The 27,676-nt window shown below is 35.1% G+C and overlaps 1 protein-coding gene across 3 annotated transcripts in view; it reads left to right on the forward strand.

Annotated features, from left to right (window-relative positions):
* Positions 1 to 27,676, forward strand: part of STPG2 (sperm tail PG-rich repeat containing 2) — a 667,306-nt gene that overhangs the window by 130,101 nt on the left and 509,529 nt on the right. For all 3 annotated transcript variants that reach the window (XM_054253130.2, XM_035293288.3, XM_054253131.2), the window contains 3 exons: positions 669 to 828; positions 9,978 to 10,138; positions 25,059 to 25,151. In XM_054253130.2, the coding sequence (XP_054109105.1) occupies positions 669 to 828; positions 9,978 to 10,138; positions 25,059 to 25,151 (414 nt within the window). The remainder of the gene's footprint in view (positions 1 to 668; positions 829 to 9,977; positions 10,139 to 25,058; positions 25,152 to 27,676) is intronic.

Consider the following 27,676-nt stretch of genomic DNA (forward strand, 5'->3'; position numbering starts at 1 on the left):
TGATAATAGATGAATCTGGATAAAGGTTATACACATATTTTCTGTATCATTTTTATTCATGTATCTTCTCTGTAAATTTGAAATTATTTTCAAATAAAAAGTTAAAAAGATTATATAATACTCTATCTTATAAGAGTTCAGAGTTATAGATATATAACATTTTATATGTATACATGTTAATAAGTTTATAAGTTAAACTGAATTGATAAACCACTGAATCTAAGATTTTTTTGAGATATCTAATGATATGTTGAGTTAATCAAATATACATGTTGAGAAACTTTTCAATGAATAAAATTTGATTACATAAAATAAATTGTTAATCATATAGTTTTAAAATTTATATTAACTGGCAGAATATTTTAAGTATGATAATTATCCCTACAGTATCATCTAGAATCTCATGTTGAGATTATTTTCTTCTAAAAGTCTGTCTGCCTTAGTAAGGCACATAGTACATTGCTATGTTAGTATATAGGTGACTTTATTAAGAGCTATATATTTTATGTTTTGATGGGTGTAAGATCTTAATTCATCTACATTTTCTTCACTCCATTAAGAAATAAATTAACTCCAGATGTTATATTACTCAAAAGGCAGCTTTTAACTTATGAAGTGTCAAAATGTATTATAGTTGCTTATTGGCATATTTTCCTGTTCTTCACTAGAGATTTTTACCTATGAAATCAATAACCCCGGCTCCTGGCACATATAACGAACCTCGAACTGCTATCAAGTCCTTGAAGAAAACATCAGGACTGAAAAATATTCCATTTGGTCAAAGAGCTGTTCGATTCACACAGGATATCAGGACAGAGGAGATGCCAGGTTAGCAATTAATCTATATCTGTCTTCTCTTTGGCTTTATAAAGTAACTTAATGTTCTTAACAAGATGGATACAGAGAGTATGTTTTCTTCTTTGTCCTATGGTTGGTGGTGTTATTTTAAGTCAATATTTTTTTAAAGCATTCACTATACGTTAAACACAGATAAATCAAAATAATGTACAGTTTTAGTAAGATTTCAATTTAACATTTTACACATCCTAATTGTAATTTTCTATTGTTTTTCTTAATTTGTTAAATTTTCTGATTTTCTCTTGGCAGATAAACAACATAATATATCAACTATGTAGTAACTATGAGTAATATAACTTATGATGTTTTTTGTTAAATTTTTTTTTATTTCAGAGATGTTCAATCACAAATTCTGGTATTGTCAGTGGATATTCTAATGTTCAGAGCCAAGAATATAGAACAAAATGAAATTTAAAATTGCTGACATACAGTTCTGGCTCTCTATTGCTGTGTAACAATCTTAGTGACTTAAAACAACAGGTTTTTCTATTATATCTCATTATTTTGTGGGATAGCTAGAAGGCAGGGCTCAGATGGGTCTGTTATTCAAAGTGTGTACATACTCCAGCATGGGTGCCTCAGGGCAGCCTGAGGTTAACATGGTGGCCTAGGGTTTCATGAGACTGACCAGATGCTGCAAAATTTTTTGTGATCCAGCCACAGGACTCCCAGGACATCACTTCTTCTGCATTCCGTTAGTTAATTAAGTCACTCAGAGTAGCACATATTGATGGGAAGGACATGAAACTTTATCCCAGTGAGAAGAGTAGCAGAGAATTGATGGCCAGTTTTAATCTACTTTATGATCAATTCCTTGGCCACAAAATATTTACAATGTAACTACATGCACCTACTCCTTCCCAAGACCCAAAAGTTTCATGTAATTATGTCATAATTTCAAAGCACAGGACCTCTTAAAAAAATTTTTTTTTGAGACATTCATTTCTGTCATTCAGGCTGGAGTGCAGTGGCATGATCATAGTTCACTGCAGCCTCCAACTTTTGGCTCAAGGTATCTCCTGCTTCAGCCTTCTGAGTAGCTGGGATGACATGTGCATGCTACAATGCCTGGCTATTTAAAAAAATTTTAACCGGGGCAGTCGCTCACACCTGTAATGCCAATACTTTGGGAGGTTTAGGCAGGCAGATCACGAGGTCAGGAGATCAAGACCAACCTGGCCACCATGGTGAAATCCTGTCTTTACTAAAATACAAAAAGCTGGGCATGGTGGTGTTTGCCTGTAATCCCAGCTACTCGGCAGGCTGAGGAAGGGGAATCGCTTTAACCCAGGAGGCGGAGATTGCAATGAGCCAAGATCGTACCACTGCACTCCAGCCTGGTGACAGAGCAAGACTCCATCTCAAAAAAAAATTAAATAAATAACTAATAAAAATTAAATAAAAAAAATTGTGGTGATGATTCCTCATTTCATGGCCCAGACTGGTCTTTAACTCCTAACCTCAAATGATCTTTCCACCTCGGCTCTCAAAGTATTGGGATTACAAGTATAAATCAGAATTCCCAGCCCCCAGATCTTGTCATCTAAGTTAGATATAGGTGCAGATGAGGATTCCTCTGCTTTGTTCTTAAGATACAACTCATTCTCTGTAAGCAGAGCTGTGAACCAAAGAGAGGGTTGGTTCATCCACCATACAGTGAGAGAGAGAGATAGGATAATCAGAGTAGACACTCCTATTCAAGAAGAGGAAAAACTGGAGGCCCACAGCAGTCACAGTGCCATAGCAATTCTGAAATTCAGCTGTGCACAAGTTAGCATTTCCTTGATGGGGATCCAGTAAAGCTCACCAGGGGGAGTGATTTTCTGTGCTTCTTTGTTCTGCCTTTGGGCTCTTAGTTCTGTTTTGAGTCATCCTTTTTCTCTACAAAATAGGCTGTGTTTGCAGTTGGAACTTCTCAGCCAGCTTCTATTAGCTTCTTTTCATATTTATTCTCATTGTCCCTTTTATCCCAAGATGGTATGATTCTTATAAAAACTTTGTTTGAGTTACTTATTATATTAATTTATAGTCAAATACACTAGACAAAAGCCACACTTACATTTTCTTAGAAAAAACTTTTTTTTTTTATAACCTTTGAGGCTGTTATGTATTTTGTATCACCATTGTCTATTTTGTATTACCTTTGAGGCTATTATGTTTTTAACACCGTTAAGTTCTTAGGGCACCATTGTCTAAGTGAAAAGCGTCTGGGATATAAGACTTTAAGATTCTTTTTTTTTCTCTATTTTTAAAAATTATTATGCTTTAAGTTCTGGGGTACATGTGCAGACCATGCAGATTTGTTATGTGCTGTGGTGGTTTGGTTTGCTGCATCCATCAACCTGTCATCTACATTAGGTATTTCTCCTAAAACTCTCCTTCCCCTTGCCCCCCAGTCCCCAACAGTCCCGGGTGTGTGATGTTCCCCTCCCTGTGTCCATGTGTTCTTATTGTTCAACTCCCACTTATGGGTGAGAACATGCAGTGTTTGGTTTTCTGTTCTTTTGTTAGTTTCCTGAGAATGATGTTTTCCAGCTTCATCCATATCCCTGCAAAGGACATGAACTCATCCTTTTCTATGGCTGCATAGTATTCCATGGTATATATGTGCCACATTTTCTTTATTCAGTCTATCACTGATGGGCATTTGGGTTGATTCCAAGTCTCTGCTATTGTTAACCATGCTGCAGTAAACATACATGTGCATGTGACAAGACCTTTAGATTCTTAAGGCCCCTTTTTGAAAGGTTTTATGAAGGGTTACCATACATATTTCTAAATATTAAACAAAAGGTCTTACAGCTAAATGCTGCTTTTCATCTTTGCCTTGAGGCCACTTACTACTTTGAGAGATGTTTATTGTCTGTATAGATTGGTGATGAAAAACAGTTTTATTTTCAAATCTAGGAAATTATAGTTTCTTTTTATTTCCTAAATATTCTCCTTGAAAAGTTAACACTTTATTACTTTTCACTTATTTATTTATTTTTAACTTTTAAGTTCAAGGGTACATGTATAGGATTGCGATATAGGTAAATTTGTGTCATGGGGGTTTCTTTTAGATTATTTCATCACCAGATATTAATCCTAGTACCCATTAGTTTTTTTTCCTGAATCTGTCTCTTCTCCCACCCTCTAACATTGGTAGGCCCCATTGTCTGTAGTTTCTTTTTCTATGTATCCATATGTTCTCATTATTTTGTTCCCTCTTATAAGTGCAAACATGTGGTATTTGGCTGTATGTTTCTGTTTTAGTTTGCTGAGGATAATGGCCTGTAGCTCCATCCATGTTTCCGTATAAGACATGATCTCATTCTTTTTTATGGCTGTATAGTATTTCATGGTATATATGTACCACCTTTATCTAGTCTACCACTGATTTGCATTTAAATTGATTCCATGTCTTTACTATTGTGAATGGTGTTGTAATGAGCATATGTGTGCCCGTGTCATTATAATAGAATAGTTTATATTCCTTTGAGTATATACCCAGTAATGGAATTGCTGTGTCAAATGGTAATTCTAGAAAACTGAACAGTTTAAACTCTTTTCATTCTATCTATACCTTCTCACACATGTATAAAAGGAACTGTTGGCACTTTGACATTCTGCTGTAAATTTCCTTAGTTAGAATCCAGCCGTTCTTTAGATATTTTCTTCATTACCCCAAGCATTAGTGTTGCTAAAATTTCTGCCATTGAATAAAACCAGTTATCACTTTTCCATCCTCTAATAACATTTTACTCACTGTCTTTCAAGTCATCACCAACAGTCTCCTCAAGGCCTTTATTCTAACTCTTCCAGTTGCTCTAGTTTCTGACCTATTGCCTGATTCCAAAACCACTGCCACAAATTTTAGAGTTTGGTTATAGTAATATACTTGGTACAATTCTTTGCTATTAATTCCATGGAGAGATTAAGTTTTGCTCTTCTTCCCTTCAGTCATGACTAGTTCTGGTGCTTTCTTGACCACTGCCTAGAGTGGAAGTGCCATTCTAGCACTTCTTAGACAAAGGCATATGCTTTACAGATAGACTTCGGCATCTTGAAACAATTGGTCTTGGAGCTCTGAGCCTCTATGTTGAAGTATGACTAAACTCAGTAGTGTTTATCATTGTAAACTTGAAATAATCAGAAGTATCAGAATCCAGTTTAAGAAAGTTTATTCAAGTACAAAGGTGAGAATAGCTATTCAAGTAACACAGACTCCAAAGGTATAGGGCCAGTGCTCCAAAGGTGAAAAGTTAAAGTCTTGCTTTTATAATCAGAAAATAAAGAAATTTAATAGGATTATAACATTTTTCATACAAGGCTGGTTTATGAGTTATAGCAATTTGATTAGTTATAGCAGTTTAGCTATAGCTGTCTTCCTTTTCCAATTTGAAAGACTGCATTTAATATTCCATCTTAGACAATGTGATAGTCATGAATCTTTGTGTCAGAGAAGTAAAAGGGAAGGTAAGCTATAATGAAGATCAGTAGTGAAGAGGCAAGAGGTCTTCTCTGGCACTTTTTAGTCTTCTACGTATTTTAGAAAACAATGTGGCTAAAAGAAGGTTAATCTATAATCAGAAGGACAAAGGTTACAGCTGTCCATCATATGATTCAGGTTGCATAAGCACATTCCTTTAAGGCTCAAAATAATTTAAAGTCCCAACAGCTTTGATTTTGAGTTACTTATTTATTTATCATGAATCTGAAATCTAAATTATTTCTAAATATTAACTTATGAAGTGGCCCAGTTGCTCTAAGAGTAGGTCTTACTGTCAATTTGATGGTCTAGTATATTACAAATAAAATATTATACATCCTTCAAAGTTAGTTTATTTATAAAGAGCAAGTTAAATTAAGAATAACCTCTAAAATATAATCTAGAATCTTACATGTTTTAAGGATTAGCAAGATGGTCTTCATGGAAATTTGATTTCATATAATTATTAGAGTACAGTAATGAAATGGACTTGTAAAATAGTCATAGAGCAGATTTGACCACCTAATGTGGAGCTCCAAAATGTTTGCAAGTTACTGTTATAAGGCACTCCTAAACCTGTTAACTCTCCCATAGCAGGTCTGATCTGGGGTTCCTGGGCATTTCTACACTTAATGATTCAGATAAATGCAAGAAAGTTCTAATATGAGTGAACCATATGATCAGAATGGCTTTCTAAGTCAGAAGTTTAACAAGGTAGTACCTGATATGTATATGTATGAGGTCTCTATCCCTGATGCTATATTCAGTATTTAAGCTCACCTGCAAAGTGCTATGTAATGCTCTTGAGTCAGAAGGGAGAAAGATTTGACATAGTTGCTTGTTTTTTATATACCTTAAACGGTGACTCAAATAGTTTTCATTATACTTTCTGTTTATCTTTTTCCTTAACATCACCACTGGAAGAATGTTGAAAGGCAGCAGGAATAGTATATATCAGCACTTAGGTTTTCTGAGAGTTGGCACAACAGAATTTTGGTATATTTTTTAGGGAATAGACTAGAACTGGAATATTTGTAAAATTAGGGAGAGTTTGTTTACATTTTGAGAGAAATCTTATATGTGTCAGAAGTACGAAGGATATTTCTTTGTAGGAAGATTTAGTCACTTTTAAATCTGGCAAAAACCAAAGTAACATGTACTCTAGTACTACCCAGTGACACTCCTTTGTCAACTGTTTCCTGCCTATGATGAGAAAAAAGATTGTACCAGAACGTAAATCAACACAATACTCTCTTCATTCAGAAGGACTAGTTACAAAATGCTTAGTGAAACAGTAAATTTACATTTAGTTGTAAACTCCTTATCTTGTAGATTTTCTTGAACAGATACTGATGTAATCAATTCCTATTATTTCAGATGAACTTGAAGCCCAGAAAAACAAATGAGATTTAAGTGAAGTTTCATATGTATTTAGAGGCAGGACTAATTTAGTAGAATGCAGATAACATGAGTACAATGAAGTTAAGTGTTCTTTAAGTATATTATATTGCATCTAATGGATATTGCTGCTCACTAGAACTGATTTTTTAAAGAACACATTCAAATAGTTGTTTTAAGTATATGACTATCTTGTTAAAAATTTTTCAACAGCATAGAAAGTTGTATTATTTTGAATGAAAAATATATGAACCTAAATTCACTCAGACTACCACTGTGGAAAAGATTCCAGGTTTTGAATATGCGCAGAAAAATAAAAAGCAAAAATTAAAATAACTTTTGTGGCAGGGAGGTCTAATGATAGGATATATTAATTTTTTGGTCAAATTTATCTTAATGCTGCTATATTGTTCTTTGAAAACTTTAGTATTGAGATTTATTTATTTATTTCTTCTCTATGTATGCCTTATACATAATAAAAATTATTCATTTAAATATATAATTTGATGAGTTTTGGTAGATATGCAGTCAGGCAATCACAATTACAGTAATGTTTTGGAGCACTTTAATCATTCCTAAGTTTTCTCCTGTTCCTTTGCAGTTTATCTCTACTCCCACTCTTGCCCTAGGCAACTGTTTCTGCTGCTATGATTTTACCATTTCTAAATTTACATATAAATGGAATTATACATTATTCAAGCTTTAGAGTCTGCCTTTTTTTACTTATCATATTTCAGAGATTCATTTGTTTATTGCTGAGTAGTATTCCATGGTTTGGGTGTAGCACATTTTGTTTACTTATTAATCAAGTGATGAACACTTGGGTTCTTTTCATGTGGGAAAATACATAGAAATAGAATTTCTGGTCATAGGGCAAGTGTATTAATCCATTGTCATGCTGCTGATAAAGAAATACCTAAGAATGGGCAATTTACAAAAGAAAGAGGTTTAGTGGACTTACAGTTCCATGTGGCTTGGAAGGCCTCACAATCATGGCGGAAGGTGAAAGGCACAACTCACATGGCAGCAGACAAGAGAAGAGAGCTTGTGCGGGGAAACTCCTGTTTTTAAAACCGTCAGATCTTGTGAGAGTAATTCACTATCATGAGAACGACATGAGAAATACCCACTCCCTTGATTCAATTGCCTCCCATCAGGTTCCTCTCAAACAAATAATAATTGTGGGAGCTACAATTAAAGATGAAATTTGAGTGGGGACAGAGCCTAATCATATCATTCCACCCCAGGCCCCTCCCAAATCTCATGTCCTCACATTTCAAAACCGATCATGACTTCCCAACAGTTCCCAGAGTCTTAACTCCTTTTGGCATTAACTCAGAAGTCCACAGTTCAAAGTATCATCTGAGACAAGGCAAGTCCCTTTCACCTATGAGCCAGTAAAATCAAAAGCAAATTAGTTACTTCCTAGATACAATGGAGGTACAGGCGTTGGGTAAACACAGCCATTCCAAATGGGAGAAATAGAGTGAAACAAAGAGGCTACAGGCCCCATGCAAGTCAGAAATCCAGAGGGGCTGTCAAAATTTAAAGCTCCAAAATAATTTCCTTTGATTCCTTATCTCACATCCATGTCATGCTGATGCAAGAGGTAGGTTCCCACAGTGTTGGGAAGCTCCATCCCTGAGGCTTTGCAGTATACAACCACCTTACTGGCTGCTTTCATGGCCTGGTGTTTTGTCTGTAGCTTTTCCAGGCACATGGTGCAAGCTGTCAGTGGATCTACCATTCTGGGGTCTGGAATACAGTGGCCCTCTTTCATAGCTCCACTAGGTGGTACCCTAATAGGGACTCTGTGTGGCAGATCTGACTGCATATTTCCCTTCTGCACTGCCCTAGCAGAGGTTCTCCATAAGGGCCCCACTCCTGCAGCAAACTTCTGCCTCAACATCCGGGTGTTTCCATACATAGCTGCCAAGGCTTGGGGCTTGCACCCTCTGAAACCCTGGCCTGAGCTCTATGTTGGCTTCTTTCAGCAATGTCTGGAGTGGCTGGGATGCAGGGTACCAAGTCCCTAGGCTGCACACGGTGCCAGGACCCTGGGCCTAGCCCATGAAACCATTTTTTCCTCCTAGGCTTCTGGGCCTGTATTGGGAGGGGCTGCCATGAAGACATTTGACATATCCTAGAGGCATTTTTTTCATTGTCTTGGGGATTAACATTGGGTCCCTCATGAATTATGCAAATTTTTGAATTTCTCCTCAGAAAATGGTTTTTTCTTTTCTATCACGTTTTCAGGCTGCAAATTTTGTGAACTTTTATGATGATCTGCTTCCCTTATAAAACTGAAGGCCTCTAACAGCACCCAAGTCAACTCTTGAATGCTTTGCTGCTTAGAAATTTCTTCTACCAGATACCCTAAATCATGTTTTTCAAGTTCAAAGTTTCACAAATCTCTAAGGCAGGGGAAAAATGCCACCAGTCTATTTTCAAAAACATAACAAAATTCACCTTTGCTTCTGTTCCCAACAAGTTTCTTATCTCCATCTGAGGCCATCCCAGTCTGGACTTTATTGTGCATATCGCTATCAACATTTTGGTCAAAGCCATTCAACTAGTCTCTAGGAAGTTCCAAACTTTCTTACATTTTTCTGTCTTCTTTTGAGCCTTGTAAACTGTTCCACCCCCTGCATGTTACCCAGTTCCAAAGTTGCTTCCACATTTTTGGGTATGTAGAAAAGTGCCCTACTCTACTGATACCAGTTTACTATATTAGTCTGTTTTCATGCTACTAATACAGGCATATCTAAGACTGGGCAATTTACAACAGAAAGAGGTTGAATGGTCTTATAGTTCCACATGATTGGGAAGGCCTCACAGTCATGGCAGAAGGTGAAAGTCATGTCTGACATGGCAGGCAGCAGACAACCCCTTGATTTAAGACCATCAGCTTTCATGATATTTATTCACTATCACAATAATAGCACAGCAAGATTCCTTCCTCTTGATTCAATTACCTCCTGCTAGGTTCTTCCCATGACACATGGGAATTGTGGGAATTACAATTCAAGATGAGATTTGTGTGGGGACACAGCCAAATTATATCAGGAAGTATATGTTCACTTTATAAGAATTCAACAAAATTTTAAAATGTGACTATGCCATTTTGCATTTATGCCAGCAATATGTAATTTTTTTCTAAAAAAAAACCCTTAATTAAAAATTACTCAGTTCAAAAGGTGCAAATAAAAGCATGCTTTTTCTTATATATGGTATTTTCAAATAATTTTAGGTCCTGGGTTTTATAATATCCTGAACAATACTATAATTGCCAATATTAGAAATATCTGCTCAAAAAAACAGAAGAAATGTGCATTTGGTTCTTCTGTTCCTCGGACTTTCTTCTTGGTTCAGAAAGATGCTTGTGTTACCCCTGGGCCTGCTGATTATCAGGTAATACATTCATACCAAAATAATATTCTTTATGTTGAATATCAAGCTCTTTGGTTTCTCTTGAATTTACATGTTATAATTAATAGAAAAAGATATCAAACAACCATTATAACAATATTCCATATGTTAAGGAAAGTAGGAGTATTGAACATATTAAATATAGAGAAATGGCAGAAATATAAAGACACAAATTGAATTTTTAGAGATGAAAAAATATAGTGTTTGAAAAAATATGCTCTGAGGATGTGTTCACGGGAAGGTGATCAGAATGGTGAAGGTGCACAAATTTCAATCATGTCACCCAAAGAACATTTGAAAAAAGTGGAGACGTTTAATACAGAGCAGAAGAGACTTACAGAGAATAAACTAGACATTGGTTTTAAAATGGAAAGCTTTCTAACATGGAGAAAGTTCTGTGTGACGTACGGAATTCTATCAAGACCAATAGGTGACAACTGTAGGGTTTCATGTTTCAGTTCAGTGAAAGTAATAACTGAATTTTGTGTATTACAGTTTTAAGATGTATAGTATGATTTTAAGAACAATAGCAGGAACAAAGAAAAGCCAGAAAATATATGCACAACAATTTAAAGGTGAAAGTTGTTACATAACTACATTGAAATCTGTTGCCCTTAATTGCAGATACATGAATTCTTATGTGTTTTATTATACATAAAATTTATATTTGTGGGATTAATTCTTATAATTTAGATATTAATTTTTCTCAGGTTTTTAATGTTTAAACTTATTTTTCTGAGGGTTGTTTTCTATGTATATGTGCTCAAAGAAGTTTATTTTCTATGTAAACATCTATTTTAAATCTCTTTTTTAATCATTAAGAGACAATTCTCTGTGTGTTTGTGTTTCTACATACCTTTGCTTGGACCTCATTTTACAGATGATTGTATAGCAAATAGCCTTCAAAGATACAATGTCTCCCTCCTAAGCAGAGGGAGTGCTTAGTGCTCTTTATAAAAAGATTCAGGTTCCCAGAGCTCACAGTTTTTCTCCCATAACAAAGCCCACTTTGTGTGCACGTATTTATTTTGCCCCATCAGCCTTGTCCCCAGTAGGACTTTAGGGCAAGGAGGACTGATGCAAATGTGCTGTTGTCATCATGTTTGTTATGCCATGAGTAATAAAGTTCTTTGTCGCTGACTCAGAAGTTTTGCATTTTTCTGTGAAACTGTGGCAGGTTAACTTACTAGGTTGAAGTAGGGCAAAATTTCAGACCCATCATAGCCCTTCCTATTTGCATATTATTAACTTATAGACATTTTTATTTTGTTATATTTTGTTCCCATAGGTCCCAGTAGTGCATCTGACAGCCTCCTCAAAATGGCTCTCTAGTTTTTGTCAATTTAATTTATATTTCATTAAATTTACAAGTTCATTATTAAATTGCAATTGTAAGAACAAGTTTAACATACCTACATGTACTCTAAAGTCATTTTTTAGCTTACTAGATTTCTAGACTTTCAGTTTTTGAGTTTCTGTCATCAACCTTTGATATTTGTTTTAATTTATATTGTTTATTTAGTCTGATACATCCATCTACCTATCATCTGTCTGTCTCTGTCTATCTCTCTCTCTCTCTCTCTCTCTCTCTCTCTCTCTCTCTCTCTCTCTCCATGTGTGTGTATGTGTTTCAAATATATCTATATTTGAAAGAGGGTCTCACTCTGTTGCCTAGGCTGGAGTGCAGTGGTGTGGTTATGGTTCACTGCACCCTTGCCCTTCTGGATTCAAGTGATCCACCTGCCTCAACCTTCTGTGTGGCTAGGACCACAGGCACAGGCCATCACACCTGGCCATTAAATTTTTTTTTTTTTTGTAGAGATAAGGTCTCACTTTATTGCCCAGGCTGATCTTGAACTCCTGGACTCAACTGATCACCTGCCTCAACCTTCTGAAGCATTGGTGTTACATAGTGAGTCACCGCACCCAGTGTATATTTTTAACTGTGGTAAAAAAACACAATATTAAATTTATTATCTTAACTATTTTAAGTGCTGATATAAGTATATTTTAAATGCATCATTAATGTTAGTAGTTTTTAGAATATTTCTGCTCTATTTTGTTTAAAATGTACTAACAGTTCATTATTCTTAGTAATCTATCATTTAGATAAAAAGAATTATGGTATTTATTCTTCACTGTAGATATTGAGAAGTCTAGCACAGTGATTACTAGCATGATCTCTGGACTCAGAGTGCTTGAATATACTTTTTTTGCTCTGCAACTGATCTTGTGCAAGTTATTTTAACTCTTTATGCTTAATAAAATGATGATCACAATAGTACACACCTAAAAGTGTTATTGCAAATACTAAGTGAATCAAAAAATTCTTTGAATGTCTTATGACTCATAGTATAAACTCAGTAACTAATTTCTTATTCTTGTTGACAATCTAAAACTACCTATAGGTATAACTCAGACTCAATTTATAGAATATTTGACAAACTAAAATCAAGAGTGAAATATAGATCTTACACATGTCTGATTTAAAAAAAATCAGTCTGGTAAACCTTTCGTTTAATTGTAGTATCAATTGATTTATGTTTAATTTGGTCATCAACATGTTTGTGTTTGCCTACATTACACTATTTTATATATTGTATTGGTCTGTTTGTTTTGCCACTTAATTTTTTCTTTCTTTCCATAAGTTATTGGGGAACAGGTCATGTTGGGTTACATGAATAAATTCTTTATTGGGGATTTGTGAGATTTTGTTGCACCCATTATCTGAGCACCATATTTGTAGTCTTTTATCTGTCACCCCCTTCCACACATTCCCCCTGAGTTCTCAAAATCCACTGTGTCATTCTTATGCCTTTGCTTCCTCATAGCTTAGTCCCACATATGAGTGTGAGCATGAGATGTTTGGTTTCCATTCCTGAGTTACTTCACTAAGAATAATTGTCTCCAATCTCATCCAGAGTTTGGTGAATGCAATTAATTCATTTCTTTTTATAGCTGAGTAGTATTCCATTTTGTGTGTGCACATATATATGTATATATTCCATTGTGTGTATATATATATATACACAATATTCCATTGTGTGTGTATATATATATATGTGTATGTATTGTGTGTGTATATATACACACAGATATATACATATATGTGTGTATATGTATACATATATATGTATACACACAGACACACACACACATATATATATATACACATACACACACACACACATACAACATTCCACTGTTGAATACACACAGACACACCATACAGTTTCTTTCCTTTTTTTTTTTTTTGAGATGGAGTTTCACTCTTGTTACCCAGGCTGGAGTGCAATGGTGCGATCTCGGCTCACCGCAACCTCTGCCTCCTGAGTCCAGGCAATTCTCCTGCCTCAGCCTCCTGAGTAGCTAGGATTACAGGCACGTGCCACCATACCGAGCTCATTTTTTGTATATTTAGTAGAGATGGGTTTTCACCATGTTGACCAGGATGGTCTCGATCTGTTGACCTCGTGATCCACCCGCCTCGGCCTCCCAAAGTGCTGTGATTACAGGCTTGAGCCACCGCGCCCAGCCCACCCCACAGTTTCTTTATGCACTCATTGGATGATGGGCATTTGGGTTGGTTCCACATTTTTGCAGTTGTGAATTGTGCTGTTATAAACATGTGTGTCTAAGTATCTTTTTTGTATAATGACTTCTTTTCCTCTGGGTAGATAACCAGTAGTGGGATTGCTAGATTAAATGGTAGTTCTACTTTAAGTTTTTAAAGGAATCTCCACACATGTTTTTTCATAGGGTTATACTAGTTTACATTCCAACCAGCAGTGTAGAAGTGTTCTCTGTTCACTGCTTACATGCCAAGATCTATTATTTTTTGATTTTTTTTTATTATGGCCATTCTTGCAAGAGTAAGGTGGTATTGCATTGTGAAGTTCAGCATTTTTCATATGTTCATTGGTAATTTGTGTATCTTCATTTGAGAATCGTATATTCATGTCCTGAGCCCACTTTTTGATGGGATCATTTGCTTTTTGGCTAATTTGTTTGAGTTTGTTGTAGATTCTAGATATTAATCCTTCATTAGATGTGTAGATTGTGAAGATTTTCTCCCACTCTGTGGGTTTGTTTGTTTACTCTGCTGACTGTCTCTTTGCCTTGCAAAAGTTCTTAAGTTTAATTAAGTACCAGTTATTTATCTTTGGTTTTTTTTGCATTTGCATTTCTGTTGGGTTTTTGGTCATGAAATAGATGCCTAAGCCAATGTCTAGAAGTGTTTTACAGATGTTATCTTCTAGAATTTTTATAGTTTCATATCTTAGATTTAAGTCGTTGACCCAAATTGAGTTGATTTTTGTATAAGGTGAGAGATGAGGATCCACTTTTATTCTCCTACATGTGGCTTCCCAATTATCCCAGCACTGTTTGTTGAATGGGTTTTTTTTTTCTACTTTATGTTTTTGTTTGCTTTGTTGAAGTTCAATTGACTGTAAGTATTTGGGTTTATTTCTGGATTCTCCATTTTATTCCATTGGTCTATGTGTCTATGTTTATACCAGTATCATGCTGTTTTGGTGACTACGGCCTTATAATGTAGTTTGAATTCAGGTAATGTGCTGCCTCCAGATTTGTTCTTTTTGCTTGGTCTTGCTTTGGGCATGTGGGCTCTTCTTTGATTCTATATAAATTTTAGGACTTTCTTTTTAGTTCTTTGAGAGCGATGATGTTATTATATTGTAATTGCATTGAATGTGTAGATTGCTTTTGGCAGTATGGTAGTTTTCACAATATTGATTGTACTCATCCACGAGTATGGGATGCATTTCCATTGGTTTTTTTGTTGTCTGTGATTTCTTTCAGCAGTGTTTTGCAGTTTTCCTTGTAGAGGTCTTTCACCGCCTTAGTTAGGTATATTCCTAAGTATTTCATTTTTCTTGCAGCTGTTGTAAAGGGGTTGAGTTCTTGATTTGATTCTCAGCTTGTCATTGTTGGTGTATAGGAGAGCTACTGATTGGTGTACATTAATTTTGTATCTGGAAATTTTGCTGAAGTCTTTTATCAGTTCTAGGAGATTTTTGGAGGCGTGTTTATGGTTTTCTACGTATAAAGTTATATAATCAGCAAACAGTGACAGTTTTACTTTCTCTTTACCAATTTGCATGCCCTTTATTTCTTTCTCTTATCTGATTGCTCTGGCTAGTACTCCCAGTACTATGTTGAATAGAAGTGGTGAGAGTAGGCATCTTTGTCTTCTTCCAGTTCTCAGAGATAATGCTTTCAACTTTTCCCCATTCTGTATTATTTTGGTTGTGGTTTGTCATAGATGGATTTTATCACATTGAGGTATGTCCCTTGTATGCTGATTTTGCTGAGAGTTTTAATAATAAAGTGATGCTGGATTTTGTCAAATGCTTTTTCTGTCTCTATTGAGATAATCATGGGATTTTTGTTTTTAATTCTGTTTATGTGATGTATCACATTTATTGACTTGTGTATGTTAAACCATTCTTGCATCCCTGATGTGAAACCCACTAGATCATGGTAGATTATCTTAGATTATCTTTTTGATGTGTCATTGGATTCAGTTTCCTAGTATTTTGTTAAGGATTTTTGCATCTATGTTCATCAGGGATATCAATCTATAGTTTTCTTTTTTCATTATATTCTTTCCTTGTTTTGGTATTAGGGTGATACAGGCTTTATAGAATGATTTAGAGATGTTTCCCTCTTTATCTTTTGGAATAGTGTCAAAGGGATTGGTCCATTTCTTCTTGAATGTCTGGTAGAATTCAGCTATGAATCCTTCTGGTTCTGAACTATTTTTTGTTGGTAATTTTTTTATTAGCATTTCAATATTGCTGTTTGTTATTGGTTTTATTCAGGGTATCTGATTCTTTCTGATTTAAGTAGGTTGGTTTTATCTTTCCAGGAATTTATCTATCTCCTCTAGGTTTTCTAGTTTTTGTGTGTAAAGGTGTTCATAGTGGCCTTGAATGATTATTTGTATTTTTGTATTGTCAGTTGTAATATCTCTTGTTTTGTTTCTAATTGAGCTTATTTGGATTTTCTCTCTACTTTTCTTGGTTAATCTTTCTAATGGTCTGTCAATTTTATTTATCCTTTTGCTTTTTGTTATTTATCCTTTGTGTTGTTTTGTTTCAATTTCATTTAGTTCTGTTCTGATCTTGGTTATTTCCTTTGTTTTGCTGGGTTTGGGTTTGGTTTTTGTTTCTCTAGTTCTTTGGGGTGTGACCTTAGATTATCTCTTTGTGTTCTTTTAGACTTTTTGATGTAGGCATATAGGGGTATGAATTTTCCTCTTAGCACTGCCTTTGCTGTATCCCAAAGTGTTGATAGGCTCTTTGTTGACTCTGTCTTGATGACCTGTCTAGTGCTGTCAGTGAAGTATCGAAGTCCCCACTATTATTGTGTTGCTATCTCATTTCTTAGGTCTAGTAGTGTTAGATGCATGTATGTTTAGGAATGTGATGTTTTTCTGTTGGACAAGGCCTTTTATTGTTCTATATGTTTTTTGTCTTTTTTTATTTTTTTTGAGACAGAGCTTCGCTCTTGTTACCCAGGCTGGAGTCCAATGGAGCGATCTCGGCTCACCACAACCTCTGCCTCCTGGGTTCAGGCAATTCTCCTGCCTCAGCCTCCTGCGTAGCTGGAATTACAGGCATGTGCCACTGTGCCCAGCTAATTTTTTGTATTTTTAGTAGAGATGGGGTTTCACCATGTTGATCAGGATGGTCTCGATCTCTTGACCTCGTGATCCACCCGCCTCGGCTTTCTAAAGTGCTGGGATTACAGGTGTGAGCCACCGCACCCGGCCCTGTTTTTTGTCTTTTTAAACTGCTGTTGCTTTAAAGTTTGTTTTGTCTGATATAAGAAGAGCTATTTTTACTGGCTTTGGGTGTCCATTTGCATGGAATGTTTTTTTCCAACCCCACTTTACCTTAAGTTTGTATGATTTTTTATATGTTAGGTGAGTCTTTTGAAGGAAGCAGATAGTTGGCTGGTAAATTCTTATTCCTTCTGCAATTCTGTATTTTTTTAAGTAGAACATTTAGGCAGTGTACATTCAATGTTAGTATTGAGATGTGATGTACTATTCCATTCATCGTGCTATTTGTTGCCTATATACCTTGGTCTGTTCATTCCTTTCTCCTCTCTTCTCCTCTTTCTTTTCTTTTTTTCTTCTTTTTTGAGACACAGCCTCACTCTGTTGCCCAGGCTGGAGTGCAGTGGCACAATCTCAGTTCCCTGCAACCTCTGCCTTCTAGGTTCAAGCAATTCTCATGCCTCAACCTTTCAAGAAGCTGGAATTATGGGCACACACCACCACGCCCTGCTAATTTTTGTATTTCTAGTAGAAACAGGGTTTTGCCAGATTGGCCAGGCTGGTGTCGAACTCCTGACCTTAAGTGATCTGTTTCCCTCAGCCTCCCAAATTGCTGGGATTACAGGTGTGAGCTACTGCACCTGGTGATTGCTTTTTGTTTTTAATTGTATTTTTGTTTTTCAGGTCCTGTGAGATTCATGGTTTAAAGAGGTTCTGTTTTGATGTGTTTCTGGAAGTTGTTTTAGGATTTAGGGCTCCTTTTAGCAGTTATTTTAGTACTTGCCTGGTGGTGGCAAATTCTCTTAGCATTTGTTTGTCTGAAGAAGGTTGTATGTTTTCTTCATTTCTGAAGCTCAGTTTCACTGGATACAAAATTCTTGGTTGATAATTGTTTTGTTTAAGGAGGCTGAAGATAGGGCCCCGGTCTCTTCTTGCTTGTAGGATTTCTGCTGAGTAATCTGCTGTTAATCTGACAGGTTTTCCCTTACAGGTTACCTGGTGCTTCTGCCTCACAGCTCTTAAGATTGTTTCCTTTTGTTAACTTTAGATAACTCGATGGCAGTGTCCCTAGGCAATGATCTTTTGAGATTAATTTCTCAGTTGTTTTTTGAGCTTCTTGTATTTGGATGTCTAGGTTTCTAGCAAGGCTTGTGAAGTTTTCCTCAATTATTTCCCCAAGTATGTTTTCCAGACTTCTAGATTTCTTTTCCCTCAGGAATCCCTATTATTCTTTGGTTTGGTCATTTAACATAATTCCAGACTTCTTATAGGTTTTGTTCATATTTACTTATTTTTTTTCTTTCTTTGATTGGGTTAACTCAAAAACTTTGTCTTCAAGCACTGAAGTTCCTTTTGCTTGTTCCATTCTATTGCTGTGACTTTCCAGAGCATTTTGCATTTCTATTAGTGTGTCCATTGTTTCCTGAAGTTTTGATTGTTTTTTATTTATACTATTTATTTCATTGAATATTTCTCCCCTTGTTTCTTCTTCTTTTTTTTTTTTTTTGAGATGGAGTCTTGCTCTGTTACCTAGACTGGAGTGCAGTGGCACAGTCTTGGCTCACTGCAGCTTCCCCATCCTGGGATCAAGCAATTCTCTTGCCTCAGTCTCCTGAGAAGCTGGGACTACAAGTGCACACTGCCATGCCCATCTATTTTTTTTTGTATTTTTTTAGTAGAGTTAGGTTTCACCATGTTGTGCAGGCTGATCACAAACTCCTGAACTCTGGCAATATGCCCACCTCACCCTCCCAAAATGCGGATTACGGGCATGAGCCCACTGCACCTGGTCTTATTTCTTATATTGGTATTTTTGGATTTCCTTAAATTGGGCTTTGCCTTTCTCTCATGCCTTTTTGATTAGCGTACTAACTTCCCTCTGAATTTTTTTTCGGGTAAATCAGGGATTTTTTTCCTGATTCAAATCCGTTGTTGGTGAGCTAATGTGATTTTTTTTGAGGATGTTAATCAACCTTGTTTTGTCATATTAACAGAGTTGGTTTTTGGTTCTTTCTCATTAGAGTAGACTCTGTCAGAGGAAAGGTGTAGGACTAAGGCTGTTTTCAAGGGAAACAAGATTCTTTTGTCCCACGGAGTGTGATCTTGATGTATTATTCTCCCCACTTGCCTAGAGATGTGTCTTTCTGCCAGCCAAGTTGTAGTGATTGTTATGCCTCTTCTGGATTGAGCCACCCAGCTGGTCTGTTAGGCTCCTGGCTAGTACTGTGGGTTGTCTGCATAGAGTTCTGTGATGTGAACCATCTGTGTGTCTCTCAGCCATGGATACCAGAACAGAATTTGAGGTTTCTCCCGGTTCCTGCAGGAGCAATCTGCTTTCTTCAGTGGGTCTGCGTGTTCTCTCAGCTTTCCTGAGAGAACAGTAGGTATGGAGCAAAAGTTCATGACCTGAGACTCCATACACTGCTCTGTCCATGCAAGTGGGATGGAATCTAGTTCTGCCTCCCATCTGCCATGATTTCCATTATCCACTTTCCCTTATTTTATTCTTTCTTGGATTAATCAAATATTATAATCAAATAAAATATTAATGAAGTATTTTATTTTATTTCATTTTGTCAACCTCTATTACATTTTTTAGTTTTGTTTTACTATTTTTTTAATCACCTATTGCAATCCAATAAAAAGGATGACCTTTGCCACTTTCTCAATAAGACTAATTAGAACATTTTAACTCCATTTTGTTATCTTGTATTTTATTTAATTATTGTCACACATTTTAAATCCACATATTTTAAGTTTTTTGAATACTATTATTTGTTGTGTGGATTACATTTATTTATTTTTCTATTGTCCTTCATTCCTTTTTGCACTTGTATTTTTATAAAAAATGGAATCATTTTTCTTCTGCCTGAAAAACTCCCTTTAGCATTTCTTCTGGTCCAAGTCTGGTGCTGAAAATTAAAGTTTTTGTTTGTCTGAAATGTATTTTGTTATTTTTGAATGATTTATTTTTGAGTATAGATTTTTAGATTGGTGATTATTTTCAGCATGTTAATAATATTTTTTTATTTTAGACTTTCCGCTTTTTTTTTTTATTAAGGAGTAAGCAGCCCAGCTTATTGTTTCTTCTTTGAGAGAAATTGTCTTTGGTTTTTAACCTTTGATGTATCTGAAGTGTTTTTTTCTTTTTAATACATTTGCCTGGGGTTTGCAGAAACTTTGAATTTCTGGATTTATGTCTTTTATCAGTTTTAAATAATTCTTGGCTATTATCTTTTTATGTATTTTGTCATATAATTTCTTGCTGTTCTTTCTGAGACTCTAGTGAATGTATATGTTAGAACTATTCACCATGCCTCGAACACTCTTAGAGTTCTTCTGTATTATAACTTTTTTGTTTTCATGCTACAGTTTAAATATTTTCTACTGAGTTATAATTTAATTCACTACTGTTATTTCAACTACCGTTATATCAATGCATTGACTTCTTAATTTTAGATATTGTATTTTTTAGTTCTAGAATGCCTGTTTAATTCTTTCTTAAAGAATTTATTTCTTAGGACAAATTCTTTATGGCTTCAACTATTTCTTTTCTGTTTATTGAACACATTAATCATAGTTTTATTTTATTTTATTTTGTTGAGATGGAGTTTTGCTTTTGTTGCCCAGGATGGAGTGCAAGGGCACTATCTCAGCCCACTGTAACCTCCACCTCCCAGGTTCAAGCGATTCTCCTGCCTCAGCCTCCTGAGTAGCTGGGATTACAGGCATGCGCCACCATGCCCAACTAATTTTGTATTTTTAGTAGAGATCGGGTTTCTCCATTTTGGTCAGGCTGGTCTTGAATTCCTGACTGTAGGTGATCTGCCTGCATTGCCCTCCCAAAGTGGCATGATTACAGGCATTATCCACTGCACCTGGCCTAATCATATTTAAAAAAAATTTTTGTCTGCAAACTCTAATGTCTGGATCACCCATTAGTCTGTTATTTTATGTTTTTTTTTCCTCTTGATTTTTGATCATGCATTCGGTTTTTGGCATGCTTCATAATTTTTAATAGCATACCAGATACTGTGTATAAAATATTGTAAAGATTTCAAATGATGTTATTTTTCTACTAGGGAGGTTTCATACTTTCTTCTGCAAGACAGATATAGGTGAGATAAAATCACCTTAATCCAATTATGAACTGTGCTAATTACCTTTTGTTATTACTTAATTTACCTCTTGGTTGTTTTATTTTCTTAAGTGTAGTATTATGGGGGTATCAGATATGAGCCTGATGTTTTTGAGGGCCCTTCTTTCTATCAGGTTCTTAACTTTACTTTTTGATATCTCTGTATTTCAATTTGTTTGCTTATATTTTTAGCCTCACACTGCCTTTATTTCTTACAAATATCTTGATCAAGAAATAGGCCATGTGTTTTAAGGCTCCTAAAATTTGCAGTTTTGTCATTCTGGCCCAATAAGACACAGTTCCTTAGTAGTATTTCTCCAGGCCAAATCTCAAATGTTTACTCTGTTGCCTTTATCAGAAAATGCGCTGAGGGAGAATATACCTGCAGACCAGTAGCTCACCTCTCAGAGGTTCTACTTTTGTCAGAATTTTAGCCTTTTGGTCTATGCTACTTATACAACTCAATAATGTCTTTAAAAACAGGATTTTGTTACATTTTACCTGAATTTATTTTTAATTAATTGTGTTGAAATGTGGTCTTTTGTGAACTACCCATTTCCTCAGGAGTGAAAGCCATCTAATGAACAATTAATTTCTTGGTAATGTCATTCAAAGTTGCTAACTTTTACCCCCTAAGCACTAAAAACTGCAAAATGTTTTGGAGCTTTTTTATGTAATAGTTTTTAGTACTGTATATATGACAGTAATCAAATTATTGTAATTTCCTTTTTTCCAAGATGGCAGATTGGAGGCAAGTACTAATTAACATGTCTATTCTATTTGGAAAGACAAAATTGTTTATGGCAATTCTCACTGTGAACTTTTTTTCTGAAAAGCAATGCAGGAACTTAACAGGAAAACTGAAAGAAATCACACACCCTTTGAAAGAAGTGGCAAGCTGCAGCCCACACAGTGAGCCATGTGAAAAACTAAGTCCTCGGAGTGTGAAAGGCAGAGAGAATGCCTTCAGGATATATACCCACACTGGGGAACCTGGCAATCCACGCTGGGGGATTGCTGTAACTACCCGATGCTAGAACTGATTTAAGGAGCAATGTGGAATATAAAAGTATTAGCAGTGTGGGAAGAGCCTTGCAGGCAATTTCAGTCTCCAGTGCAAACCAAGGGAAGCCATTCCTGATTCTGTGTCATAGGGGATCTCGCATAAGTCTGCTAGCTAACTCAGGCAGTGGTTGCAGGTTGAGAGAAGCTCCCAGTTTAAATTTATGATATAATATCCAGGGAGGATTAGTTTCTTTGGCCAGAACCAAGGAACAGATGGGAAGTGTGATGCAGCCACAAGTGCAGGAGCTGTACACTGTGGCTTTACAGGCAGACTGGGAGGAGCATGGCCTGAAAGCTGGTTGCAGTATCTGTGGGGAAGGCTATGGCCTGGGGCATTTTGAGTTCTGAGTATTAGGTACTTAGAACATAGATAGCTGCTGCCAGCAGGTGTGAGACTTGCTTTTCCAAGTGCATGGGAGTTGGATGGGGCTTACTGCCTCCTACTACTTCTGACTGCCTGTACAAACTCATTTATACATCAGAGACAAATATCCTCCTCCATCAAACATTATCCCAGTGGCCAGTGAATTTCTCTGACCCTACTAGGGCCACTGTTGGAATAGCAGAGGACTAATATCCAGAATCTACAAGGAACTCAAACAAATCAGCAAGAAAAAAAACAAATACTTTTGTGAAAAAGTGGGCAACTGACATGAATAGATATTTATTAAAAGAAGATATACAAATGGCCAACAAACATATGAAAAAATATTCAGCATCGCTAGTCATCAGGAAAATGCAAATGAAAACCACAATGAGATACCATCTGACTCCTGCAAGAATGGCCATTGTTAGCATTATTATTTTTTGAGACAGGGTCTCACTCTCTCACCTATGCTGGAGTGCATTAATATGACTGTGGCTCACTGCAGCCTTAATCTCCGAGGCTCAAGTGATTCTCCTACCTCAGTCTCTCCAGTAGCAGGGAATATAGGCATATGCCACCACACTCAGCTACTTTTTGTATTTTTTGTAGAGATTGGGTTTCACCATGCTGCTCAGGCTGATCTTGAACTCAGCTCAAGTGAACTGCCTAACTTGGTTTCCCCAAGTGGTGGGATTACAGGTGTCAGCCACTGTACCCATTGAAGAATGGCCATTGTTAAAAAGTAAAAAACAAAAACAAAAAGCAATATATGTTGGGGTCATAAAAAGGGAATGCTTATACGTTGGTGGTGGGAATGTAAGTTAGTACAATCTCTATGAAAAACAGTATGGAGATTTCTTAGATAACTAAAAATAGATGTACAATATGATCCAGCAATCCCTCTACTGGGTATCTACTCAATGGAAAAGAAGTCAGTATATTAAAAAGACACACGCATGTGTATGTTTATTGCAGCCAAATTTACAATTGCAAAGATATGGAACCAATCTTAGTGCCCGTTGACAAATGAGTGGATAAAGAAAATGTGGTCTATACACACCAGGTAATATACTATGCAGTAATATTACTACTGAGTAATACTACTCATCCATAAAAAAGATAAAATAATGTCTTTTTGCAGCAACTTGGATGGAGTGGGAGGCCATTATTCTAACTGAAGTAACTCAGGAATGGAAAACCAAATACTCTACGTTTTCACTGATAAGTGAGAGCTAAGCCATGGGTGTGCAAAGGCACACAGAGTGACATAATGGACTTTGGAGACTCAGAAAGCGGAGGGTGTGAGTAGGGCTAAAAACCCACTTATTTGAGTACAGTGTACACTACTCAGGTGATGGGTACACTAAAATCTTAGAGTTCACCTCTATACTATTCATCCATGTAAGGAGAAACCACTCGTACTCCAAAAGCTATTGAAATAAAAAATTATACAAATAAGTTGCTTTTCAGCTTCAAATAATCTAAAAACTAAACAAAATAATAATGCTGGCTTAGATATTCTATATTCAAAGGCTTTCACATTTTTAAAAGACATGACTGTGATTGTTCTATTTTTGAAAGTGGCAGAAGCTACCTATATTATTTTGAGTAGTTAGGTTGGAATAATCTCATGTGGAAAATAATCTCAGCATTTTGGGTAGAGAGGCAGATTGTGTCATAAATACATTAGGTGGGTAATGGATGTTTTATTAAATAGATGTTACCAAAAAATGAACAAAGAAAGAGAGATGTCTATTCTCTACTGTGTGTCAAATTCTTAAATATTTACTGTGAATCTCAAATTCTGAAATAAAAGCAATGAAATATGTAAAAAAAGGAAAAATAGATTCTTGTACTTTTTGCATAGATGGAAGATTTGCTGCTGTTTTTTCCATTTATTAACTGAATACAAATAAATTGTATGACAAATTAGAGTATCACAAGGATTAATTGCTCATTAAAATATTAGATTACTAGATTGTTCTAGCCTATTAATTTAAATCTTCAACGCATACAAAGAAGTATGATATTTAAGACAGTAAGTGAGTCATTTTACTTAGAAAATATATTAACCCATAATTGCCACATAATTAAATTGTTAATTGTGAATATATTTTATTAATAATAAATTGTTAACAAATAATACTATGTAATTGGCTAAATATATTTTACTAATATATTATTGAGATAGCAACTTGCTAGTTATGAAATAGAACAAGAATTAATGTTTGAATTTGACATTAGAGTATGGCTAATCTGTTTAAGTAATGTGTACAGATCCATTATACTTACCTAGAGTTTCATATAATCAACTTTTTCCATTTTAATATCTCATTGACATTTATTTCTGTATCATATTTCAAAAATTTTATTTTAAAAATAAATGTGTCTTTGTCTTTATTTAATGCTAGACAATATTGATGATCTTCATTGCAAACTTATTATTTATAGTGCCTCTTGCATTGATAAAAATAAATTGTGTACTCTTTTTAACCCCTTCTTTCAACATGCTTTTTGGTATTCACAGTATGGTGGAATTTCTGATGAATTACCTAACTTGACTAACAAATATGCTGCTTTCTTGTCAAGAACCGAAAGAACTACAAAGATATCAGATATGGTAAGAAGACTTCTACCATCAAATATTTTCATTATGTAGAAATCATGGAGGAGGCTGCATAACATAAAAATTATATTAGGACCTGAGTGAGGTAACTGGTAGCCTCCTGTAATGTCCTTGGTTAGATCGATACTTCTGTATTTTTAAAGTTCAACAAAATTATTGAATCTAAGCCAAAGTACAGAATTAGTATATGAGAGATTATCACATGGAACATCCTTTGTAGGGTCAGAGAACATTCATTCTTAGGACATACATGAAAGTTGAACTTGTGTTGTGTATGGAGTAAAAGATTTACTGTAGGTTCCACTCATTTTACTCATAGTGCAATTTTTTTCTCTTTTTAATGTGAATTAATCTTGACATCTAAGACTCCTCAGTGATTCATTTTTACTCCTGTTGACCTGTATGTTAAGTTATGTGGCTATAAATTTTTCTGAATTTCTATTTTTAATAAATACCTAATATTGAGTAAATTGAAAACAGTAAAGCAGATTAAATTTAAAAATGAGTAGTTAATTGTTTCAGATTGAATTTACAAATATATCAAAGTAAAATTTAGAGTTAAAAAGTTGGACCCAATGGTAATGTTACTATAGGCTAAATGTTTGTACCCCTTAAAATTCATATGTTGAAACCCTAACTCCCACAGTGATGGTATTAGGAGGTGGCAATTTCTGGGAGGTTATTATGTCATGTGGGTGGAGACCTCATAAATGGGATTAGTACTCTTATAAAATAGGCCCAAAGGGGCTCGTTGGCCCATTTTACCATGAGGACTCAAGAGAAGGTACTGTCTTTGAGGAAGCAAGTCCTCTGCAGATACTGAGTCTACTTGTGCCTTGATGTTGGACTTCCCAGCCTATAGAACTGTGAGAAATAAATTTCTGTTTATAAGCTACCCAGTTTATGGTATTTTGTTATAGCACCCCAAACAAAGATAAATGTTACAGTATAGACTTGTGTGAGCAAGGTGTTATTAAAATACATTTTTATAGAAATTGGACCATCTTTGCAAGATATTGTTAATAACAAATTACAAAACAGGGTTATTAAACAAGATTTAAAATGTAGCTAATCAATGAGAGCATATAGTGTAGCTTGCTGAAATAAAATTCTGCCAGGTAAGATAATGGCAACAGTTGATTTATAATATTTTTGATTGTGACATAACTGGTACAAGATTGGGATGAACTATTTAAAGGGAATGACAAATGAAGTGCTAGTTAATGTAACTGTGAATGTCTTGGAAATCATAGGAATTAGATTAATTTGGTGAAAGCTATTCAGGAATGGACTTTTTTTTTCCTGAGGCATTAGTGGAATTTGAGATATAGTCAAAATTAGAATCAGGTTCTATTCTTTGAGTTTTTTTGTATTTATAAATTCAAAAGACCATTTAAAATCATATAAAAATTTTCTTTACTTGTCGTAGATTCTGTGTAATTGTTAACTAAAAGTGCTTTTTAAAATGGATTATTTCTTCATCTTGAGGAATTTTAGAGTTGGGTTGTATTTTTCAAGTGAATTATTGTTATGCACACCTCAGGATTTATTTTGAAGTATGCCCTGATTAATTTATTAATAATATAAAGCTTTTATCCTCAGGAATTATTGAATGGATTCAAAGTTGTTTCCATTATATCACAGGTAGTAGGAAAAAACAATGAAAATTTCAGAGAACATCCATAGGAAGGCACATATATATGTTAAACTTTATGTCTGTAGTGAAGAAGTGGTGCACATCTGCTCTAAAGGAAGACAAGTTGCTTCCCCAATTTTTTGACTTAATTTACATTTTTTCTTTTCATTTTGTTCCTCTTTAGATCTGAAGACTTCTTTTTAGTGTTGTCTCCTCTGGCACTAAACATTTGCAATTAAAATTATTCAATGGGACTCTGGTTATCCAAGAGGCAGAATAGTTTAGTCACATAGAAAGTTTGATTTTTGAACCTCTTTTGCAAATGACAATACACTTCAAACTAGTGCATATATAATATGTATGTAATAAAAAATCCAAATTATTGCTGTCAAAACAAAATTGAAATAATATCTCAAATATATGATGTAATGGAATTAATTTTATTATTTACTTTAAATAAAAATAAATAAAATTTACCTCCCAGGTATTTTGTTATGGATATGCTGCAGTCTTTAAGGAGGATATGATAGTTTAATTTTCCAAGTTGTATTTTTACATAAAAAAATATAGCTCCCTTCCTGACTTCTGGTTTCATGTGGAAGACTTATTTCTTTTACAAGACCCCAAATAAATATGTTTTCTTTTAAAAAAACTATGACATAAGCATTAGTTGATTATAAAAGGAAAGAAAAATGGAGGATGAACAGTCAAACATCTGTTTACCAAGCATTCTAGAAGCAGAAATTAGAGAAAATAATTAAGTGTTTGATATAGACAACATAAAGTTATTTCAAGCTGAATAAAAACATAAGTTATTAATCTGGGTAGCTCAACAAAATGCCAGAGGATAAATATAAAAATATGTATGTCCTTTTTACTTTTT

Source organism: Callithrix jacchus, chromosome 3, assembly GCF_049354715.1.
Source record: "Callithrix jacchus isolate 240 chromosome 3, calJac240_pri, whole genome shotgun sequence".
Lineage (NCBI taxonomy): Eukaryota > Metazoa > Chordata > Mammalia > Primates > Cebidae > Callithrix > Callithrix jacchus.